The sequence below is a fragment of the Thamnophis elegans genome, unplaced genomic scaffold (assembly GCF_009769535.1).
Source record: "Thamnophis elegans isolate rThaEle1 unplaced genomic scaffold, rThaEle1.pri scaffold_72_arrow_ctg1, whole genome shotgun sequence".
NCBI lineage: Eukaryota > Metazoa > Chordata > Lepidosauria > Squamata > Colubridae > Thamnophis > Thamnophis elegans.
The window spans coordinates 903-23,248 of record NW_022473904.1 but is presented as its reverse complement, the minus strand read 5'-3'; the positions used below and the strand labels follow the sequence as shown (position 1 = coordinate 23,248).

At 43.0% G+C, this 22,346-nt stretch overlaps 1 protein-coding gene across 1 annotated transcript in view; it reads right to left on the bottom strand.

Moving 5' to 3' along the window:
- The window catches only part of LOC116523628 (alpha-N-acetylneuraminide alpha-2,8-sialyltransferase-like), a 50,467-nt gene extending 28,474 nt beyond the window's left edge, over nt 1-21,993 (bottom strand). Inside the window, exons 1-2 of the mRNA XM_032238742.1 lie at nt 21,332-21,993; nt 5,301-5,445 (exon numbers count right to left, since the gene is read on the bottom strand). Of these exons, the coding sequence (XP_032094633.1) occupies nt 5,301-5,445; nt 21,332-21,534 (348 nt within the window). The 5' untranslated portion in view covers nt 21,535-21,993. The remainder of the gene's footprint in view (nt 1-5,300; nt 5,446-21,331) is intronic.
- Nucleotides 21,994-22,346: the final 353 nt, after the last annotated feature.

Below are 22,346 nucleotides of genomic sequence, written 5' to 3'. Positions count from 1 at the left end.
AGTGACTTTTGCCCCATTTTCCTGTCACAGTGGTCAAGTAAATGATCGCAGTGGTTAGAGTTCAGAACCTGGTTGTTAAGTGAATCCCGCTTCCCCCATTGACTCTGCTTATCAGAAGGTCGCAAAAGAGGGTCACATGATGATCTGGGGATTCTGCAATCGTCATAAATATGAACCAGTTGCCACCCAAACCTTGTTCATGTGAGGTTGCAATGATTGTGTGAAAAATGGCCATAAGTCACTTTTTTCAGTGACGCTGTAACTCCCAATGGTCACTCAATGAACTGTTGTTAAGTGGAGGACTACCTGTTATCACCGGGGACATGTTAAGGATGGATATTGGTTCTTGTATGTCTTTGTAAGAACTCCATGCGGGACCCTTTGCTGCAGTGGTGGGTTGCAGGCGGTACGCCCCAGTACGGGGGTACCAGAGCCTGCCTGGAGCACCGGGTACCATTCCAGTACGGTGCTCTGGAGGGCCCACCTGAGCTCTTTACCTGTCCTTTAAGCCTTTGGCGCTTCTGCACACGTGCATGGCTTGTACAGCTTCTGCGCGATGCTCCGCCGAGCAGCTGGAGCATTGCGGAGGTTTATTTATTTATTTATAAAATTTATATGCCGCCCAATCCTGAAGGACTCTGAAGGTTTGCGGAGGCATCGCAGGCAAGTATAACGCATGCATGCGCCGCGTGCGTCCATGTGAGCGACGCCAGGCCCGTTCCAACCGTACCAGTTGGAAAGGGATCCGGAACCCACCACTGCTTTGCTGCTGGGATAGATTTAGCCGCGAAGGACTCTGCTTTCAGCCTCGTGATGCAGACACAATTTCAGTTTTGAAAGCATGAGAAAGTCATGATTTCTCCTGCTGGAAAGCTGCTCCTGGCACTGTAAACCAGAAATGTCTCCCCAAAGTCCTCCCTTCAAAAGTTTAGATTAAGTTTACACATTAAGCCCGATTATGTGCCATCAAGTTGGCAATAACTCAGTTTTGTGGTGGTCTCTATAGAGACATGATGGAATGCTGTGCTAGGAGCAAGTGAAGTGATCCTCTATCTTAAAAGCAGGCAAAAATCAGCTCGACAGCAATGGCAAATAATAAAAAATAATAATTTTTCAAGAAGGCTCTTTATCCAGGAAGAAATACCGTATTGTTCGGAGTATAAGACGTACCTTTTTTCCTCTAAAAAGAGGCTGAAAATCTGGGTGCGTCTTATACACTGAATACAGCATTTTTTGCCTCCTGAAGCCCCACCCCTTCACCAAAATGCCCATGCATAGCCTTATGGAGGTTTTCAGACAGCTCCTGGGGGCTGGGGAGGGCAGAAATGAGCAAAAAACAGGCCATTTTTTTGCCCCCCCCGTCCCCAGCAGCACCTTTATCTACCCACCTACCTACTGTATTTCTCTCTCTCTCCCTACCCACCTATTGTATTTCTCTCTCTTTCTCTCCCTCTCTATCCCTCTATCTACCTACCTACTTTTTTTTTAAATCTGCCTCTTCAAAATCTTGGTGTCTTATATGCCAAAAAATATGGTATACCAAGGATTAGGGTCAATAAAGCTATGGTTATTTGAAAAAAAATGTACTGATGCGGGAAAACCTGCTTCCCAAAGTCAGGAGACAGGACCACGAGAGTGGAGAACACAGGTTTATTGCTAGCAATGGTTCAGAGTAATAACTTGATAAAGTCCGAACTCCGGGCAACGCCCAAAGTTTTTATAGGTTTACAATTAGAACTTCCTTTACATACATCAAGGTACAATACATCAAAACAGGATACAAAAAGAAGATGTTATACTATAGCATATATTCCATATAAAGTTAGGGCTAACGTATCTTACACCATCTGCTAGTTTGGGGAACTTTTCATGTGCCTTGCGCTACAAAATATTGTGGTACATAGGTCAGTAAACATACAAATACATTTGACAAGAATTTCAATACTTTCCTAATATTGCAACAGAGATAGAAGCAAATAAGGGTCAATCTACTTAAGGTTTGAAATCAAATTAGGACCCTTGGGTCCATCTGCATCAGTACTACCGTATTTTTCGGAGTATAAGACCCACTGGGAGTATAAGAGGCACCAAGATTTTGAAGAGGCAAATTTTAAAAAAAGTTTTTGCACTCTGCAAACCCCGCAAAAAATGACCCATTTTTCGTGAAAATGGGCCCATTTTTGTCAAAAAAAAAGGGCATGCATAGCCTTTAGGAGGCTTGTAGAGTGCTCCTGGGGGCTGTGGGGCAAAAATGAGCATAAATTGGCCCATTTTTCGCTCATTTTTGCCCTTCCCAGCCCCCAGGAGCACTCTGGAAGCCTCCTAAAGGCTATACACAGCCATTTTTGCAAAGGGGGTTTTGGGAATCCAAAAACGCTGTATTCAGTGTACAAGACGCACCCAGATTTTCACCCTCTTTTTTGAGGGGAAAAAGGTGTGTCTTATGCTCAAAAAAAGATGGTACATCATTTGAAACTTTTAAAATAGGAGTTATTTTTACAAAAGAAACTCTGGACCAGTTTTGGAAAGCAATACTTATCTTCCCCCAAATACCTACTTAGAGTAGGATGGCGTGTGGATGGGTGTTTATTTGTCAGCAGCAGGTTTCAACAGCCTTAATCGACTTTTTCATTTTAGAAAATGAAGTAAGAGAACTAGGAATATAATAAATTCCATTTGAAAGCCACTGCAAATTCCATGGCTTTCAAATTCCATTTGAAAGCCACTCTGTAAACCGTTAGAGAGGGTTATAACCAGGGGTGGGTTGCTGCCGATTTGCAACCCGCGCGCAATACACGCACGCTGTTCAATGGAAATTGTTCTGCATGCATGCGCAGAACAATTTACAAGTGAACTGTGCACGCGCAGTCACTAAAATCTAACATGGGGGCGACATCAGCGGTTGCTAGGGAACCGGTTCGGGGGCATGTCAGGCCTGGATTGCTGCCGGTTCTGCGACCCAGGCCTGAATTCCACTACCAGTTCGGCCGAACCGGGCTGAACCAGCAGTAACCCACCTCTGGTTATAACACACTATAACAGGGGTAGTCAAACTTTTTATACCTATTGCCCACTTTTGTATCTCTGTTAGTAGTAAAATTTTCTAACCGCCCACCGGTTCCACAGTAATGGTGATTTTATGAAAACCTAATGTTTTTAAATAATGTTATGATTTTTTTTTAAGTCAATTAAATTTAAAAAAAGGGAAGTGCTTCAGTATTGGACAAAAACCCTATTGCCCACCCTGAAAGCTGGAACGCCCACTAGTGGGTGGTAGGGCCCAGGTTGACTACCACTGCACTATAAAGTGCTGTATAATTCTCTAAGTGCTAGTGCTAAATACTATAGTCAATATTAACAAATTTTAGCCTTCTGTTGTAATAGATTTCTTGGTTTGGCCTACACTGTGGGACTGATAAAATTTTAGCCTTCTCTAAACTGAGACTAGAAATTTCTCATGGTCCCATGAAACCTTCTCACACAACCCGGATATTCCCCCCCTCCAGTACTTAAGGAAAATAACTACAACAGCACTCGGGATTCTGAAACAGTATTGTACTGACTTTGTGAGAACACAATCATGAATCACTCACTATTAATCACTACTTGGCAGAGTCCTTCATAATGTCCTACTGCTGTGGATGATTAACCCTACATAGTCAGCTGAATGGGGCAGAACGATGTGGTCAGTGACACATTGGGAAGAAAAGATGGAGGGTAGAACAGAATGTGTGTGTGTTTGTGTGCTTTCTTTATGTGCATGTTTGCTACATAGAGAAGACTGCCATTCTTCCATCTCTTTGTATTCATTAAAATGGTCCCTTGTCCACTTAACTTACACTTAATGTTTTCATGCTTTGGTAACTTTTATTCTACCAAACTTTTATGGCAGGGGTGGCAAACTCAAGGCCCAGGGGGCCAGATACGGCCCATGGAGTGCTTAGATCTGCCCCACAGGGCCACCCTGGAAACAGTAAAAGATCGGCCTGCGGTGCCTCTGCCCGTGAAAATGGAGCTTGGGAGAGCTGCATATTTTCACTGGCAGAGGGTTGCAGGAGGCTGCCACAGCCAAAAACGGAGCTCAGAAGCCCGTTTTCACTGGCAGAGTGCTCTGGCCACCACAGCCACCCCGGACACGAGTGACATTGAGTACCTGTATTTATTTACTAATTTCGGTGTGGTGAAATGTACTCTGGATTCCCAGGGGTGAAGGGCTGAATTCCAGAGGAGCACAAAACAGTAAAATTTAGATAGTTGGTTGAGAGGAAGAGAGTTAAGAAGCTCTTCCTTAGGAGTTCCGACATTGCCTGTGTATTTATTTATAGGAGGAAAATGTCCGGACGAAACGTAATTTCTAATGATGGGTTTTCTCCTTTACCAGAGGGAGCCCCCATGTGGAGTACTGTGAAGTCATTACCAAGGCAACTCCATAGCACTGTACAATAGAAGCCATTTTAAGGCATACAGTAGAAGACATTTTAAGGCACAACAGGCTATATCTTAATAAAACACCCCCGAGGGGTGTTAAGGGTGTCTTACATTTTTCTCCAGAGAGTAAGTCATCTATGTACTGTTCTCAAACTCCTTTTCCATAGAGAAATCCCACTTTATCAGGGTACCCTAATAAACTGCTTATAGAATAGAATAACAGAGTTGGAAGGGACCTTAGAGGTCTTCTAGTCCAACCCCCTGCTCAGGCAGGAAAACCTACACCAGTACAGACAAATGGTTATCCAATCTCTTCTTAAAAGCCTCCAGTGAGGTGGCAGCTACAATATCCAAAGGGGATGATTTATTAAGTACAGTGTGATACCAATTATGATTTACTCATAATTACTCTGCCACAGAAAGGAAGGGGTCAAGCTATTTTCCAAGGCACCGAAAGGCTAGATGAGAAATAATGGATGGAAACTGATCAAGGAGCCATTCAAGCTAGAAATAAGGAGACATTTTCTGATACTGAGAACAATCGACCCATGGAACAGAAGTTGCCTTCGGAAGTTATGCGAGCTTCATCATTGGAGGCTTTCAAGAAGGGACTGGACTGCCATCTGTCAGGAATGGTGTAGGGTCTCCTGCTTGGCTGGAGGGTTGGACTAGATGACCTAAAAGATGACCTTCCAACTCTATTTAATGTAATGTAATGTAATGTAATCTTAATACTCAGCAATTTAAATAAGGCATGATGTGCAATCCTGACAATGGTGATGTGTTCAGCAAACTATCATTATATGTTCACAGAACATATTGGGAAAAGCAAACTAGCCTTCTACAACAAGAGTACATCTAAGGTCACTAACCTTTGGAAACAGTGAGAAGGTTTTGTTGTCAATTGTGAAGTAGTATAGAAATTCGCCATCGTACCAGATGCTCTTTCCCACCGGTGAATTTTGTTTCGTCATTGCAAAGAGATGGCTCGGATCGCAACAATCTTTGAGAAGTTTCCTGATAGAAAAGAGGAAGGAGATACGGTAAAACAACCACGGTAGATATTATGGTAAGAGGCAGGGACGGGATTCAACCAGTTTGCGCAAACCAGTATTTCCGGTGATCAGTCGGTCCTGTCCATTTGCCCCTCCACTAGTCTGTCCTATATTTCCTTTGTTTGAAGCCCAGTGTGAGCAAAGCACATGCTCTGTGAACCAGTTGTTACACCGTTGAATCCTACCACTGGTAAGAGGCATTTCTAAGCTTTCCGGAGCAGAATCAGGCAAATTCTCAACCCAAAACTGGTGGTAGGACCATGATCCAGATATGTTCTTTTTATAGGATAGTCTGTGGACACTAAAACTAATCCAGAGCTGTATGAGGAGTTACTTCTGCCTCTGTTTTCTCATCTAAAGCAGTGTTTGAGGGGTCCTTGGTGCTCTCTGAGCTTGTTTTCTTGCAGACATTTCATTACTCGAACTAGGTAACATCATCAGGGCTAGCGTGAAATGTCTACAAGGAAACAGCCAAGTTCGGAGAGCACCGAGGACCACTCATTTCAACCCTGAGCTACAAGCATTCTTCTTTATTGGTAAAACAGTGTTTCTCAGCATGCTGGCTGAGGAATTCTGGGAGCTGATGTCCACACATCTTAAAGCTGCTAAAAATGAGAAATGATGATCTAAAGCAGGGGTTGGCAACTTTTTGGAGCTCAGGGACCACTAAATTCATAATTTTAATTCCCATGGACCACCAACATGATTTTAAAAAAAAGATAAATAGTATTTCGTACAATATAAAAAATGCACATAATTTTTCTGCAGACCACAAAGTTTTCTCACGGACCACCAGTTGGTGACCAGTGATCTAAAGGTTCCTGGATTTCTGCTCTTGAGATTGTCTTTAGCTGCCCAACATTGCCCAGTTACATATGGATATTATAATGGAAGTCGACTGCAGTATCCGTTTTATCTTCCGGACTCCAAGTAGATGGAATTCTGGGAGTTGAAGTCCACAAGTTGCTAAGGTTGGACACCCCTATCCTACACAGTTCTAAGCCAACACAGCAATGTTCCCTCTAATTTTTTTTCAGTGTGAGCGGGAAAGTATAGTGTTTGAGCGGCACAGTTTCATGCCTGAGCACCTAAGAGAGCCACAGTTTTAACTGCTGTCACGTCTGCTGGACATTTGCGCAACATTCCAAGCGTCAAGCGCCGATTGCGAGCGAGGTTTCAGCCTGATGAATGCCAGGCATGAAAATGTGCTACTCAAACACTATACTTTTCCGCTCACCCTGAAAAAAAAAAGACTTCTGCTCAGCTTTTACATTGTTAGACTGGCTAGAGAGAGACATGGCACCAACAGGGTCCTGGCATTTTGCAGGCAACCTGTCCTCTCACATTCTTTGGAATGCAACCCATCACATTTGAATTAGATTTTGCCAATTATCCTATTAAAAGATAATCCTATTATTCTAAAATACGACTAATTCAATATTAAAAACTGTAAATATTTAATCCTGATAAATAATAGCAGTAATTGTTATTTAGTATGATTAAAATCAGTATTGATATATCAATATAATATCTATCAAAATTGACAATAAACACTAAAATAAATACAAATATATAATGTGAAATATAAATGTAATAAATATAATATATAAATGCAACATAAATGTAATAAAATAATTTATCATGAAACTCTCCCCCTTTAAAGTAGTAAGATCAATTAAATAGTCTAGCAAGTTTGGACTATATGCTATATGTTATGTTACTTAACAATATATATACCTCAGAATCAGATACAACATCCACATCATTTCCAACTGAATCAATAAAACCATATGCCATGCCAAAACTATTTTAAATAAAGATATGAAATTAATCAAGTCTTGCATTTATTTTTCAAAATGAAAGTACTATTTTTTTGTTATTTGAGTTTGTACGCCATCTTTTCATCTCCAAGGTATTCAAAGCAGCTAAAAGATTTTTTTAAAAAAATTTGAAATCTACTTAAAAACTGATGTTAACATCACCATAATCTAATTCAAAAAGCCTGGCTAAAAGGGGAATTATCCTTTTCTAAAACCAAAAAAGAAAGAACTGCTTGTATTCTGTAGTATTTAATCAATGCATAGCTTTCAAATGTAATCCAAATTATATATCTAAACAACATTATAAATCATTTAAATATCAGAAGATTCGAGCATTGTTTTTTCTGATCTCTTGGCAGAAAGGATGTGTACTGGCATTTTATGGAATTTAAAATGATTAAGTCCATGACACAAATTGCACAATAGGAAATCCAGGCCAGAATGCATTTAACTCATTGTATCACCAGGGACCAGAATTTAGCAGGCCCAGGGAAAAAAAAGTAGGTAAGGCCACTTTATAGCTAAATTTGATACCATTAAAAATTAAATAGGATTAAAATCTGTGGTTTATAATTTACCCGGTTGTGCAATGTCGCCTGCCCCACTCCTTTCGCCGGCAGTAGCCCGCTGCACCAAGGGGGCATGTAAGAGGGAGGGGGAAAACAGGAGGAGTTACGAGTCGGGGGAGCAGGTTGAAAGCCGCCACACAGAGGGGGCAGCGGTGGAAAGGCAGCCAACCAGCCTGCCACCGCCGGCCACCGCCAGCCCCGCCGCTCTTCCCCCCCCTTCCCAGCCCCACAGAGTCCAGCAGTCGCAGCAGAAGCAGCCCCGGGTCTCCACTGCCGCTCTCCGCATTTTCTGGGCGGGGTCTCGCAGGAAGGAATCCCCTCTCCAAGGGATCCCCCGCCCCGAACATGGACTTGAAGAGCCGTGCTCTTCAAAACAAGTCTGGGGAGGTCCTTTGCAGGCGGCCAGTTGTAGCCGCCTGCAAAGGACTTCCCCACGTTTCCTTTACAGAAATCTCTGCGCGGCAGATAGAAACTGCTGCGCGGGATTTTTTTGCGACGTGCGCGGCCGCGCAGGCGCGCACCTTAGAGGGAACAGTGCAACACAGTTCTAGGCGGCATAAACAGAGGGATAGAATGAAGATCACGTGAAGTGTTAATACCACTTTATAACGCCTGGTAAGGCCACACTTGGAATAGAAATTTCTAATTGACAGTTAGAACAATTAATCAGTGGAACAGAAGATGCCTCCAGAAGTTGTGAATGCTCCAACAGTGGAAGTTTTTAAGATGTTGGATAACCATTTGTCTGAAGTGGTGTAAGGTTCCCTGCCTGAGCAGGGGGTTGGACTAGAAGACCTCCAAGGTCCATTCCAACTCTGTTATTCTATTCTACTCTAAATGGTAAGCTTCCATCTGTCTCTTCTTCCTGAGCAGATGGACTCACTTCCTGCAACAGCTAGTCTCCATTTTAAGATGAGACTTATGAAGCTGACACCTTCTGGTAAATAAAGGTGACCCTGCTTTGAAATAGAAATGCAAAAGGAGAACCCCTTGGGACTCATTCTGTTCTGATCTAAAATAATTCCAGAGGTTGGGCCCTGGAACTCTAAGCAACTTGGAAACGATGCCTCCAACGACCTTAGCCATTTCCTGCCATCTGTGACTAATGGGATGATTAATTCATCAGACAGCTGATAAGTCCTTCCCTTCTTTCTTTTGCTTTTTGCTTCTGAGCCTTCTTAGCATCATATGTTTGCTAAAAATGGATTGCATTAAAGCACCTGGGGATCATCACAAAAATAATGCAGAAAAAGGAGATTCACAAGCAGAAATTTGGACCATGTGGATTTAGGGCAGTGGTAGGCAACCCACGGCTCTGGAGCCGCATGTGGCTCTTTTATCCCTCTGCTGCAGCTCCCTGTCACCAATCGGCTCCACAATTGATAGGGCTTTCAGTTAGGACAGGTAGAGGAAAAAGGATGCCACACTAGGAGGAAACTCTATGGTGGGGGAACCAGACTTCTGGTTGGCTCCAAAACTGAACGGGGGGCTTCTGGTTAGGACTTTTGTGGCTCTTTTGAGTGTTTAAGGTTGCCGACCCCTGACTTAGGGGAAAGGTGGGGAGAATTGCAAAATGATCCAACCTTGTAGTGTTACAGGGCAGAAGATGAGTCCTAGCTAATGCTGATTTACGCTCTCAGCAGCATTTTTCCCGAAAGAAAGACCCACTGACTTCAATGGGACTGACTCTTTGTTTAAGTGGACCCTAGATGCCCTTCTTCCCTGCATCTGAATCCTTCAAGATAGTATTTAGATTCATGTAACCATATTGAGGAATGATGAAGTGCATTTGAACATGCAAAAGGTTGGTGCATTTTTATGGGTTAGTGTTTTGTCCAGATCTGGTTTACTCTTGAGGTATTAAGCAAAACCAGATGTATTTAATAAATAAGTTAAGCATGAGGTATGAATGTAGCTATGCAATAGGTGCCCAGATTCACAATCTGAGCACTATTGTTGATTAGTTAATAATCGGGTTGCCTAGAATTCAGCAAGCTGAACATAGAATTTTATATTCCCCCCCTCCCTCTCTCTCTCTCCCTCCCTCTCTCCCTCTCCTTCCCCCCTCTTTCACCCTCACACACACAAACATCCACTGTGAAAGTTCTCTAAGCTAAAGAAGCCCTTGTTTCAATTTTACCTCCATAATTAAAAGTCAAAACTCCTTATATATTCTGAGGATTGCCAATAGCAACTTATCTATTCCCCTCTTCCTGCTTAGCCAAATATTAACTGCCTATACCAGCCTTGGCAGTTGAGAATGAAGGTATTTCCAATTCCATTAAATTTCCAACAGCGGCCAATCAAAGGATTCCAGAGAAATGCAATGAGCTGGGGTTAGAGGTAATGAAAGGATAGTTTTTATAACCCCGTAATTCCTTGCAGATATATAACTCATAATTTCTCCCTTTTCTGTACTGGTTAGGCTGCGCCTATGCGATTGCATCCAATTATGGGCACTGCATTTTGGCAAGACTTCAACCTGAACACGCATAAAAGGAGAACATTTCAGAGGATCAGGGGCCTGCAGCAAAAAATGCACAATGAAAAGTTGGATGCACTGGGTGTGCTTAGCCCAGAGATGGGAACTTTGCTAGGAGACAAGGTAGCTATTTTCAAATATGTGAAGGGCTGTCATTAAAAGACAAGGCAGAATTGTTCAGAACGGTTCCAGAAAACAGGATAAAGAACAGCAGATTTAATCAGAGTGGACATCAGGAAGAATTTTCTGACACCACCTCGGAAGGCAGCGATACTCCTGTTGTGGCCCGCCAGCAGAGCTGGCAGCCGAGTCGGACAGTGAGGAGGTTGGGGAGGAACATGGGCCAGTCCTGGAGTCTGGGGAAGGCTCTGATGAGGGCTCTGCATCAGAGGCAGAGAGGGGGCCAGGGCTGTATGCCAGTTATCAGCTGCCTTCAGAGTCTGACATCAGTGAGGCAGACGAGTCCCGAACTCTGTTATGGGCTGGGACAGTTTCCTGCAACCAGCGAGAACGGAGCTTGGGAGAACCACCCCAGATGTGGCAATGGCAAAGGTAAATCAAGTAAAGGTTGCCCTTGACTTACATCCATTTATTTAGCGACCGAAGTTACAATGGCACTAAAAGAAGTGATTATAACCACTCTTCACAATTACCGCTGTTGCAGCATCCCCAGCTTGGCGACTGGCATGTACTTATGACAGTTCCAGTGTCCAGGGATCATGTGGTCACGTTTTGTGGCCTTCTGGCAAGTAAAAGGGAACCCAGATTCGCTTAACATCCATGTTACTAACTTAACAACTGCTGGGAGTCATTTAACAGCTTGGCAAGAAAAAGATGTAAAATAGGACAGAATTTGCTGAACAGCTGCCTTGATTAGCAATAGAAATTTTGGGCTCAACTGTGGTTGTAAGCCAAGGACTATAACTATAGAAGAAGTTAACTTCTTATAGTTAAGATCGAGAGATACGTAACATGTTACTACACTACAATCCAGTGTTCTCCAAACTATCAGCTATCATTTTATATTTTATATCCAACTGGTTTCTTTCTTAGTTAAAAAAAAAATAGGAATGTTTTATTATTGCCTTGAAGAGAGGGGGGAGAAATAATGCAATAAAGTAAATGAATTAGGAGGAGGAGGAGGAGGAGGAGGAGGAGGAGGAGGAGGAGGAGGAGGAGGAGGAGAAGAGGAAGAAGAAGCTGCTTTTAGAGAAGGGGAGAACAGAGCAATTAAGGATTTTATTTTGAAAGCAGCTTAAAGAGGAAGTTTTCCCATGAAATTTTGCAATTCTCTGGCAGGCAGAGGAAGGCAGCTGAAGGATGTACACACAGTTGCCTGATTACATGTTATCAACATCCCCAGCGTAAATCATGTGTAAGAACCACGTTAACTCTGTCTTCACTCTTTCTGCCTTATTTACTCAGCCCTTTTCTCCATTTTTGTTCTCTTGCCCCTCCCCCAATTCAAATTTCTTTTAAACTGTAGAACATTTTACTTAATAAAAATTGATTCTAGAAAAAAAATATTTTCTTTGCTCACACGTTAGAAGAATTCAAAAACACTAAAAATAGAAATGCAAACATGCAAACACAATTCTGCTTTGAATCAAAAAGTTTATCTTTCCATGGTGAGTTCAAACATGAAAAATGCCAGAATTTTATATTAGGACTTCAGTAAGACTGTACCTACTTGGGCGTATTGCCAATACGGACCAGAGATTGCAGCTATGTCCAATGAGGAGCAGCTACCATCAATGGCATCGACCTGATCCCAAACCATCATTTTTATACCTTTTTCACATCTCTATTCCTATGGAATATCCGTGGCACGACAAAACCGCGCTCGACTAAGCCGCGCCCGATTAAACCACGTCGCTGACGTCATCAACAGGGCGACAACAGCGAGCGCGGAGAAAGAAGGGCGCTTTAAATAGCGCTTTGAAAGCAAGCCGATTCAACTTAAGGTAAGGGTTAGGTTTAGGTTTAGGTTTAGGTTAAGGGTTAGGTTTAGGTTAAGGGTTAGGATTAGGTTTAGGGTTAGGTTAAGGGTTAGGTTTAGATTAGGTTTAGGGGGGTTAGGTTTAGGGGTTAATTTTAGGTTTAGCGTTTACAGCGTGCTTCTGTCTCCGCGCTGTTGTCGCGCTGTTGATGACGTCAGCTACGCGGTTTCGTCGAGCACAGTTTTGTGGTGGAACCGGAATATAGCCATAGTAACTTCCTCTTTTTGCAAGGTCAATGTGCCCATCTGATATGTCCTGTCCCCTGCAGTCTCCACATACCCCCATGTGGATTTGAAGTTCTCAGATACCTGTTACTTTCAGTTCCTCATTTCCCGCCCACTCATACTTCCTGTACTAAATATATTTACGTCAAGTACAGACTTTGCACAAGTCAGCACATTTGGAAATGTTAGTCTGATACATTTTGCAATTATATTAGTTTAAAACTTTGGTTCAGCAAGGCCTGCAAGCTCACTCCTAGGCCTATTACCTGCAACTTTCCAATGGATATTTTTCTCTCCTCAGACAGGATTCCATTTTCGTAACGTCTATCCATATTCAGCGCAGCAATGCTTTTGATGACTCACATGATCCAATGAGGGTTAAGTTTAATGGGCATAAGTAATCACAATTTTAAAGCATGTCACTATGTGATGACATGTTTGCAGCGGGTGTTAAATGAATGCCATGGTCATTAAGTGAATGTATTGTTTGCTTTGAGGTGGATTTTTGCCAGGAACTGGAAGTTGGGCTATCTGTGTATGTATGGAGCTGCCACCAGACTCCGACAGCTAGGGGCCCTATGAGTCGGCCCTGGAGGATGTGGAGGATCCTGAACAGGGTTCTGACTCTGAGCAGGGCGCAGAGACTGGTTGGCCACCATTGGGGAGGAGACAAGGGAGAGTGATCCAGAAACCAACAGTGAGTTGTTCCGGGATGCACGCCTTTGAAGAGCTACTCGGCATCAAGAACAACTACGTAATTACAGGAGGTAATTACGCTCAGCTGATGGTCATTAGGCTCCTCTCCAGACTATAAAAGAGACTGCTTGTGCCACGCCCTTCTTGCAGAAGTCAACGCTTGGACTAAAGAGAAACTAACTTGGCAGGCTGGATTGCTGCCAGAGTTTGTTTGAACTGCTGCCAAGGTTTGACGGACTTGCTGCCAAGGTCCTTATCTGTTTGTTTACTTGGCTTTCAGCCACCGAGAATCTGGTCTTGTTATTAAAGGACATTCTCATTAAGCGTGTCTCGGCTTTCGTTACTGGACGGAGGAGGGGGTCAGAACATATAGGTAAAGGTTTTCCCTGTCCAGATGTGTCCGACTCTAGGGGTAGTACTCATCTCCATTTCTTAGCCGAGGGAACCAGCATTGTCTGAAGACATTTCCGTGGTCAGCTATGACTATATGCCGAGGCACATAAAACACTGTCATCTTCACAACAAAGTGGTACCTATTTATCTACTCACATATGCATGTTTTCGAACTGCTATGTGAGCAGGAGCTGAGGCAAGAACTGGGAACTCACTCCATCCTGTGATACTCTGGTCTTCAACCTAGGCTGTTGGCTTTCTAGTTGACAAGCTCAACATCTTTAACTGCCGAGCCCCCCCCCCACACGCGCGCACACACACACACACACACACACACACCCCATCTGTAAATTCTTCCAAGCTATTATTGCAACAGATGGTCAACATGATTTCACACAATCCATTCTGTAAACAGGACTTATTTAAGGTAAGCATCAAAACATTTCCTCTTGAACTTTCAGTGCTATACCCAATTGAGGCTGCTGACTTAAGAAATGGAAGGCTAATTTGAGACATTTTCTTACCAGTGTCCCTTAAAGCTATTGTCCCTTTTAAGCTTTCAAGGGAATTATTTTTTCCCTTCTAGATCAAAACATCAACTCCACGATTTTTACATTATTTCCACCCGACAATTCCTTTTGGACACCCCAATGGCTAGAAGTATGCACAATCTCTTTAAAGATTAATATTGGGATGAAATAGGAACTGTTTTTATTGGGACATACAGGTAGCCAAATGGAAATGATTTATGAAAGGCTGATTTTCTATATGGTAACTCCAGCATTATTAAATGCATAACAATGGAGAAATAATGAAATACCGACAATGGAGGACTGTGGATGGTACATATGGCAATGGATTATAAAGATGGCAACATTAGCAGAACTGGCTAATGGGCTTTTGTGGACCTTTTTTCTGAAAACAGAAAAAAAAATTAAATGGGTTTTGGATTTGGTGATCGAACAAAAAATTGAATGTGGGATAGAAGGAATGTCTCTGTGAAGTAATCTGAGAGAGGGAGGAGAGATCATTTATAACTGCTGCAAAGAAGATTGGAAGTAATTGCACTTTTTCTTTTTATTATATTTTTTTGCCTGCTTTTTTCTTCTTTCTAACTTTTCATCATTATGTACTTTCATGCTTATCTTTCATCTATGTAAAAAAAATTAATCAAAATCTTCAATTATGTATGATTCCAGACATAACAAAACTGAAGCCAGATTTTTTCCTTGGAAATTCCTTTTGGGGAAGCTGGCACATATATTTTTGGGATCAGGTGTCAGGCGCAAGAAACCAGGAGATGGAATAGAGTTCTAAAGTATTAAGAGTTTATTTCATCCTACAAGAACCCGGTCTACTAATGGTCAAGGCAAAATGGCTCTGGATTCAACCGATTGAATTCACAGAAATCTGTGAAGTTAACAAATTTCACAGGGAGGGAGCTGGACTTAAATTTATTCTGGCAGTGTAGCAATTCCAAACTGATGACTCGTTTGACCCCTGCCCTCACTCTCCATCAGGTTACCTTCACAATTTATTTTCTTTAATGAAAAACAATGTGGGGACTATTATTAAAAGGTAAGACTGCAAAATTCATTGAATGAGCCAAACCTTAAATCTACCCATTTTTCACAAGTGCATCCTTATTGTGACATCTGGCCTGCACCTTTCTACTAATGTTTCTATTCCAGTGCGATCCAAGCAATGTTTCCTAAATAAAAAGTTTACAATGAAAAATATTATTCCGGGGTATGGAATGCTGCGGTGCATACTACAACTAGCATGGTAAAGGTAGTCCTCGGCTTACAACAGTTCATTTAGTGACTGTTCCAAGTTACAACAGAACTGAAAAAAGCAACGTGACCGTTTTTCACAATTGCAATAGTTGCAGGTCAAAATTGATCAAAATTCAGATGCTTGGCAACTGGTTCATATTTACGAAAGTTGCAGTGTCCCAGGTCACATGATCATTATTTGTGACTTTCTGACAAGTAAAGTCAATGGGAAAACCAGATTCACTTAACAACCATGTTACAGGTAGTCCTCAACTTACAACAGTTCATTCAGTGATGGTTCAAAGTTACAATGGCACTGAAAAAAGTAACCTAGGGCCAATTTTCACACTTATGACTGTTGCAGCATTCCCATGGTCCCGTGATTTACATTTAGATGCCTAAATTGACTCACATTTATGACAGTTGCAGTGTTCTGAAATCATGGGATCCCCTTATTCGACCTTCTGACAAGCAAAGTCAATGGGAAAACCAGATTCATTTAACAACCATGTTACCAATTTAAGAATTGCAGTGACTCACTTAACAAATGTGGTGGGAGAAGTTGCAAAAAGGGGGCAAAACTCACTTAACAAATTTCTCACTTAGCAGCATAAATGTTGGACTCAATTGTGGTCGTAAGTTGAGGACTACCTGTACTAACTTAACAACTGAAGCGATTGACTTAACAACTCTGGCAAGAAAGGTCATAAAATGGGGCAAAATTCACTTAACAAATGTTTTGCTTAGCAACAGAAATGTTGGGCTTCATTGTGGTTGTAAGTCGAGGACCGCCCATACAGGCTGCCTAGAGAGGTAACTGTCCCCAAATGCATCATCTGTATTCTATGTGGAATGAATGAAAACAAAAAGCTGAATTCAAAAGCGAACATGTGTACCAACATCCAAAGAGACAGATGCAGACATGATGATAGTTGCATGTTATATAATTATTTTACAACTACCTTTCCCACGCCAGAGTCTAAGCACAGATTACGCTCTAACAAATTAACAGAAGCAAAAGTGAAATGCAGCGATTTTAATCAGTATTTGGCTGAACTCTTTTTAACCCTAAACACATCATTAGGGATGAAGCTTAAATTACGTCAATTAAAGGTCTCACAGGATATCCTAAATCGGAAAAGAGCTGGTCCAAAGGGATTTGCTGCGAGCACAGTGTGTAAGAAACTACACTGTTGAAGAAACTACACAATGCGTAAGAAATTTTAAAGTGGATTTTTTTTCAATAAAAAAAGTGGGAATTAGCACGCTGTAAGAACTCAAGTCTGTTTGCTTAATCTATGATTCAACATATTGTGTTCAGCAAAGGGTCGATTCAATAATCTTAAAGTAAACATTTGTCTCGACATTTGAACAGAAAGGATCTATGGGTCTAGATTTCCGGGTTTTCCTATTCAACATGGACTCAATCCTAAAAGTTCAGGACTGTGCCTAGCAGAGAAAGAACGCAGGGAAAAAACTATTTGTGGAGTTCCTGGTGCTCTCTGAAGGCTGTGGCGAGTGTGGAGAGAATGCAAGGAAAATATTTGTGGAGTCCATTTGTGGTGCTCTTTGTGCTCAGTTATTTGCTTGCCAAACAAATGAAAAGGCAAACAAACAATCAAGTTCAGAGAGCATCAATCCTGAGCTACAGATTCTCTTCTTAAAGATGGTGTTAAAGAAAGTAGGGAGAAGATAAAGTACCCCAGATGACACACTATTAAATGGAAAAGGGGAGGCAGGAGAAGGGGAAACAGAAAAGAAAATATTAAATATGTAAGTATATATTCGAGAGCAAGATCTAAAGGGGGGGGAACATAACTAGGGTAGACTAGCGAAGATAAGGGAATAAGAAATGATACTAAATTATATTTGGGTTGGAGGAAATACCATCCCAAGGAAACACTTTTTTTGAAATATACACTAATAACAATAGAAAAAGAAAGGGAGAGAGGAGGAGAGAATGAAAGAAAGACAGAGGAAAGAAGAAAAAGGTAAAGAGAGGAAGGTGGGAAGGACAAAAAGAGAAGGAGAGAGGGTAGGAAGGGGAAGAGGAAGAGTGGGAGTAGGGAAGAGGTAAGAGAAGAAGGAAGAGGTAAAGAGAGGAGGAAAAGAAGAGGTAAGGAGAGGAGGATGGAAGGGAGAGAAAGAAGGAGAGGGTAGGAAGGGGAAAAGTAGGAGTAGGAGAAAGGGAAGGGAGGAAGGAAGGGGAAGGAGAGGAGAAAGAAAGAAAGAAAGAAAATAGAGAAGGAAAGGATGGGTGGGGAAAAGAAAGGGAAAAGAAGGTGATGATACAACAGGAGGAAGGGATGGTAAATAAAGCAACCCAAACTACATATTATAATCTATTAAATGAAATAATAAATATATAAGAATGATAAATGTAAAGAATAACAACAATGTGAATGGATACTTAAAATGGCATGTAAGAGAATAAAAAATAAAAAAATTCTTTGAAAAAAACAAAGAGGGTGTTTTTATCTCGCCAACTAAACCAGCTATCTAAACAGTGCGTTGCTTCACCTAGAAAAAGGATTGCTGAGGTAAGCTTTCTTTCAAAAGAAAGCATAAAGGGAAGGATGCTTTTTAAGCACAGATTTCACTGCCCCAAGACACCGCTAATTTAGCCGTGTCTCAGAAAGGAAGTGAGATTTTAACTGTTTAAATACAGACTAAGAGAAGCAAGAGCATGTTAAAAGCTAAAGCAGGCACTTCCTGCAATCTTGTATAAGAGTCTTGCAGAACACCTGAATTTAATGTTTATAGAGATTTTTAAGTCATCCAGGTCATGGTTGTCCCAAACGTGTTTTTCTTTTCCTCCCCAAAAGGCAACTGGACTTTGTTTTTCCTTGAAGACGTTTTGCTTCTCATCCAAGAAGCTTAGCTAAATGTCTACGGAGATCCTTAATCATGCAGGTGACGGTTGTCCCAAGGGTGCTTTTTCAATCAAATATGTTTTATTTTCATTTTTCATTTTCATTTCATACAGTCACTTATATACTGTGCATAACCGGGGCCATATAACATTGAGCAATAAACACAGCCATCCTTGTCAAAAATACTCCCCAAAATACAAACCCAACATACCACTTCAACCCTCCATACACCCTTTCTTTCACCCCCCTCCAACTTTCCTTTCTCCCCTCCAACATTCCCCTCTCCTACTTCCCCTCCCCCTCTATCACTCCTTTCTCCCAATACACTCCCTCCCTTCCACCTCACCCTCCTTCTGATCCTCTCTCCCACCCTCTCTACCCCTCTTTCTTCTTTCCCTCTGCTCCTCCCTTCGGTGTATTTCTACTATCTATCAATATATTCAGCTTCTTATTTTTACACTAGAATTAAAAAGGCAACAGTATACAAGTGCAATCATGTTACTTTAAAATCTAGCACATACTATATTTCCCCCCTCCCCCCTATGACCCCACCTCCCTCCCCCCCCCCGACTTCCCAGAGCCTGTACACGGTATAGCTTTTTATCAAACACAGTCTAAGATATATTGAAACCAAGGAAATTAAAAAAAGAAAAGAAAAGAAAAAAGAAAAAAAAAGGTCAATAAAATCTCTGCGTTGAACTCAGCTTCTTGCCATTACACAAACTTTAAGCAGTTTACATTGTTCCTAATCTTAGTTGTTTGATTACCTGCAGGATTTCCCCAGAAGTTATTTGTGAGTTCAACTTTTGCCTGTACTCTTCTCTAACTAGGGGTATTATCTCTTTATCTAAGTGTCTGTCTATATCTAAACCCTTAATTTTGTCCCCTTTGTACCTCCTTCCCTCTATAACACAAGGGTGCTTTTTCAAGAGGCAACTGGACTTTCTGGTTTTCCTTTGGAGACGTTTCATTTCTCATCCAAGAAGCTTCTTCAACATTTTCCAAGGAAAAACAAAGAAAGTCCATCTGCCTTTTGAAAAAAAAACAAACACCTTTGGGATCGAAGAAGCTTCTTTAATGAGAAGTGAAATGCCTTCAAGAAAAAACAATTTAGCTAGAATAGGATGTGAGGATTTAATGTTAATGGAGGATTTTATAAATAAGTAAATGAAATGCCAGTATGTGGTTATATATTAACTCTTGGTATATTTTATGATGAAGGACTTTTAAATATAGTCAAATAAAAGTGGAGGTATGATGATGGTAATATAATAAATATCCGAGTTAAGATATTAGAATTAATATGAATTATATTTGAGGACGGTGGAAGAGATGCACAAAAGCCTTTTGTAACCAACTGATATACTTTCTACAGTATGTAAAGGAGGAGGATTTGTATGTTTGTTTTGAAAATAAAAATTTTAATTAAAAAAGAAACAAAGGAAGTGCAGTTGCCTTTTGAAAAAAAAACACATTTGGATGAATCGCTTTAAAGTAACCCCACCTTTGCATTAATGGTGTTTAATTCCATGTATTAAGATCACCAGGGTTTTTACCTTCAGCTTAAGTGAACCCCCTCCTGTTCAAATACACTGCCCTCATAGGTGTCATGTTTAACTGGGATGGGTGTGATCTGCTTAGAAGGTTTATGCAACATTGCATTCAACCAGCCGGTGCGCATTATCTGAGCAGCCCAATAATTTAAAAAAAGGTGAAATTAAAACCTCGGTAGAGTAAAAGGGTTGAAACAGACCCACTCTTGAAAGAGAGAATATTTTTTCCTAGACCTTTAAAAAAAAGTATGTATAGTCATTAAGAAAAGATCTTTAAGCCTTGGTTAGGCAAAGGGGACCTTCATCCTCCCTGCATTTTATCAGCAAGGACACAACTTTTTAAAAAAATCCTGCTGGCAAGCTCCTTCCCCAAGGGGATGAAAGATTTTCAAAGAGGGGGGAGCTGGATCTTCCTAAAACGGGCGCTCCTAGTTTTCATGACAGAGACACGCATTTTAAAGTACCCAAAGCAGCGGTGCCATTCAAGATTCACTGCGCAACTCGAGGCTCTTTGTCTGGTTCCGAACGCGCACGCCGCACACTGGCCAGGGGGGCGTGCTCTGTCTTGAGGACTAACCCCCCCCCCCCCTGCGTGGTCATATCAATGATCCGGGCGGCCCAGGGCTCAATAACAATTATTACAATTACAATCAGAATAGAGCTGGAAGGGACCTTGGAGGTCTTCTAGTCCAGCCCCCTGCTCGAGCAGGAGGTCTTATACCATTTCAGACAAGGGACTTGTCCAGTCTCTTCATAAAAAATAAGATCCACAACGTTCCTTCTGCCCAAATTTGGTGCACTCCTACAAAAATGCCTTTGAAAAAATCCTGATACAAAACTGCAGGGTTAAAGTAGACACGTTTCATTACAGGCTAAGAGTATAAAATTGGACAATTGGATAGTCATTTGTCTGGAACGGTATAGGGTTTCCTGCATTAAAAGTCAATCATTAGCTCCTTGTTGTTATACCTGTTAAACTATTTCTCAGTTCTGCGATCGCTTGGACAAGCTTATGAGTTTGAAGAACAAATTCCCTCTAGATTCAAGACCAAATACAGGTGATCCTCAAGTTACGACCTCAACCAACATTTCTGTTGTTAATTAAGCAAGACATTTGTTGGGTGAGCTTTGCACCCAATTTACGACTGCTTGTTCTGGGGTTAACGGATGTATTTTTCAGCCAAATGAGGCAGCCTGTCACCTTATTCCCCAGTGGAGAATCACATTGAAAACTCAACCCTCACTACATCCAGTTCCATAGCTTGCAAAAACAGGAGTTTCGCATGCAATTCATTAATATTGTTTAACGGGTCTTTGATTTTTTTTTGTGTGTGTGTGGGGGATATTCCCATTTCATTGACTGTAAACAGGGAAGACCCAATGCCACGAATGTCCCCATCCCGGCTGCCCACCCTTCGCCTCGGAAGGAGGAAGAGGAGGCGGCGGCGGCGAGGAGAGCCCACCTGAACTCGGCCGCGGCGCTGTGGTTCCTCCGCCAAGCCCTGCCCTGCTGCCGGAGCACCTCGGGCACGATCTCCTTCTCGTCCGGCAGCCGGTAGACCGGGAAGATGTAGAGCCAGTAAAGCACCAGGAAGCCCAAAGCGCTGGCGCCCACCGGCAGCCGCGACGCCCGCGGCCCTTTGCAGAGCGCCAAGCCCAGCGCCATCCTCCGCTCGCCGAGTCGTCAGTCCCGGGGAGGCCGAGGGCGGGAGACACCGCCGCCGCCGGCGCCGCCGCCTCCTCTTCCAAGGGCCGGCGGGAAGGAAGGCGGGCGACCCCAGACCCCCCATGCAGGGACGGACGGCCCCGCGCGGCTGCCGGCGCCGCCGACTTCACGGCGAGACGGCTTCCGAGGATGCTGCGGATGATGCTGCTGCCGACGACGCCGAGGAAGAAGATGCAAGAGCCGGGCGGGCGGGCGGCCGCCTGCCTGGCCTTCGACTTCCTAAGGGCAGCGGGCTGAAGCAATGGGGCTTCCCCACCCCCCACCCCCGGTCTCTATTATAGCCGCCCCTCGCTTTAGAGGGACAGCGGCGGCGGCGGCGGCGGTTCCCCTCGGCCGCCCATCCTTGCGCCCGGCGGGCGAGGAAATGGGGCGTGGGGAGGACGAGGCGGGGAGAAAAAGCGGCGGCGGAGGGGAAGAGGAGGAGGAGGGGGCGAGAGAGGTGTGGTGACGGCGGCGCGCGCCGAGCGTTTTGGGGGGGATGCTCGCCTCGCGCTCGCCTCAGCCGCCTCCTCCTCCTCCTCCTCCTCGCGCTCGCCCAGGCTGGCGGGTTGGCTGGCTCCCCCAGCCGCTTGCCCCCCCCCCACACACACACACCCTCCCCTCGCGGACTTCCTGTCGCGAGGACAAAAGGAGTAAGGGGGAGGGGGGGGGAACGAAAGGCCCGATTGAGGGGGAGGGGAGGGGGGGAAAAGAGAGAAAGAGGAAAGGAGACGCTGGAAAAGGTTCCCGCGCGCAGGCGGGGGGGGGAAGCG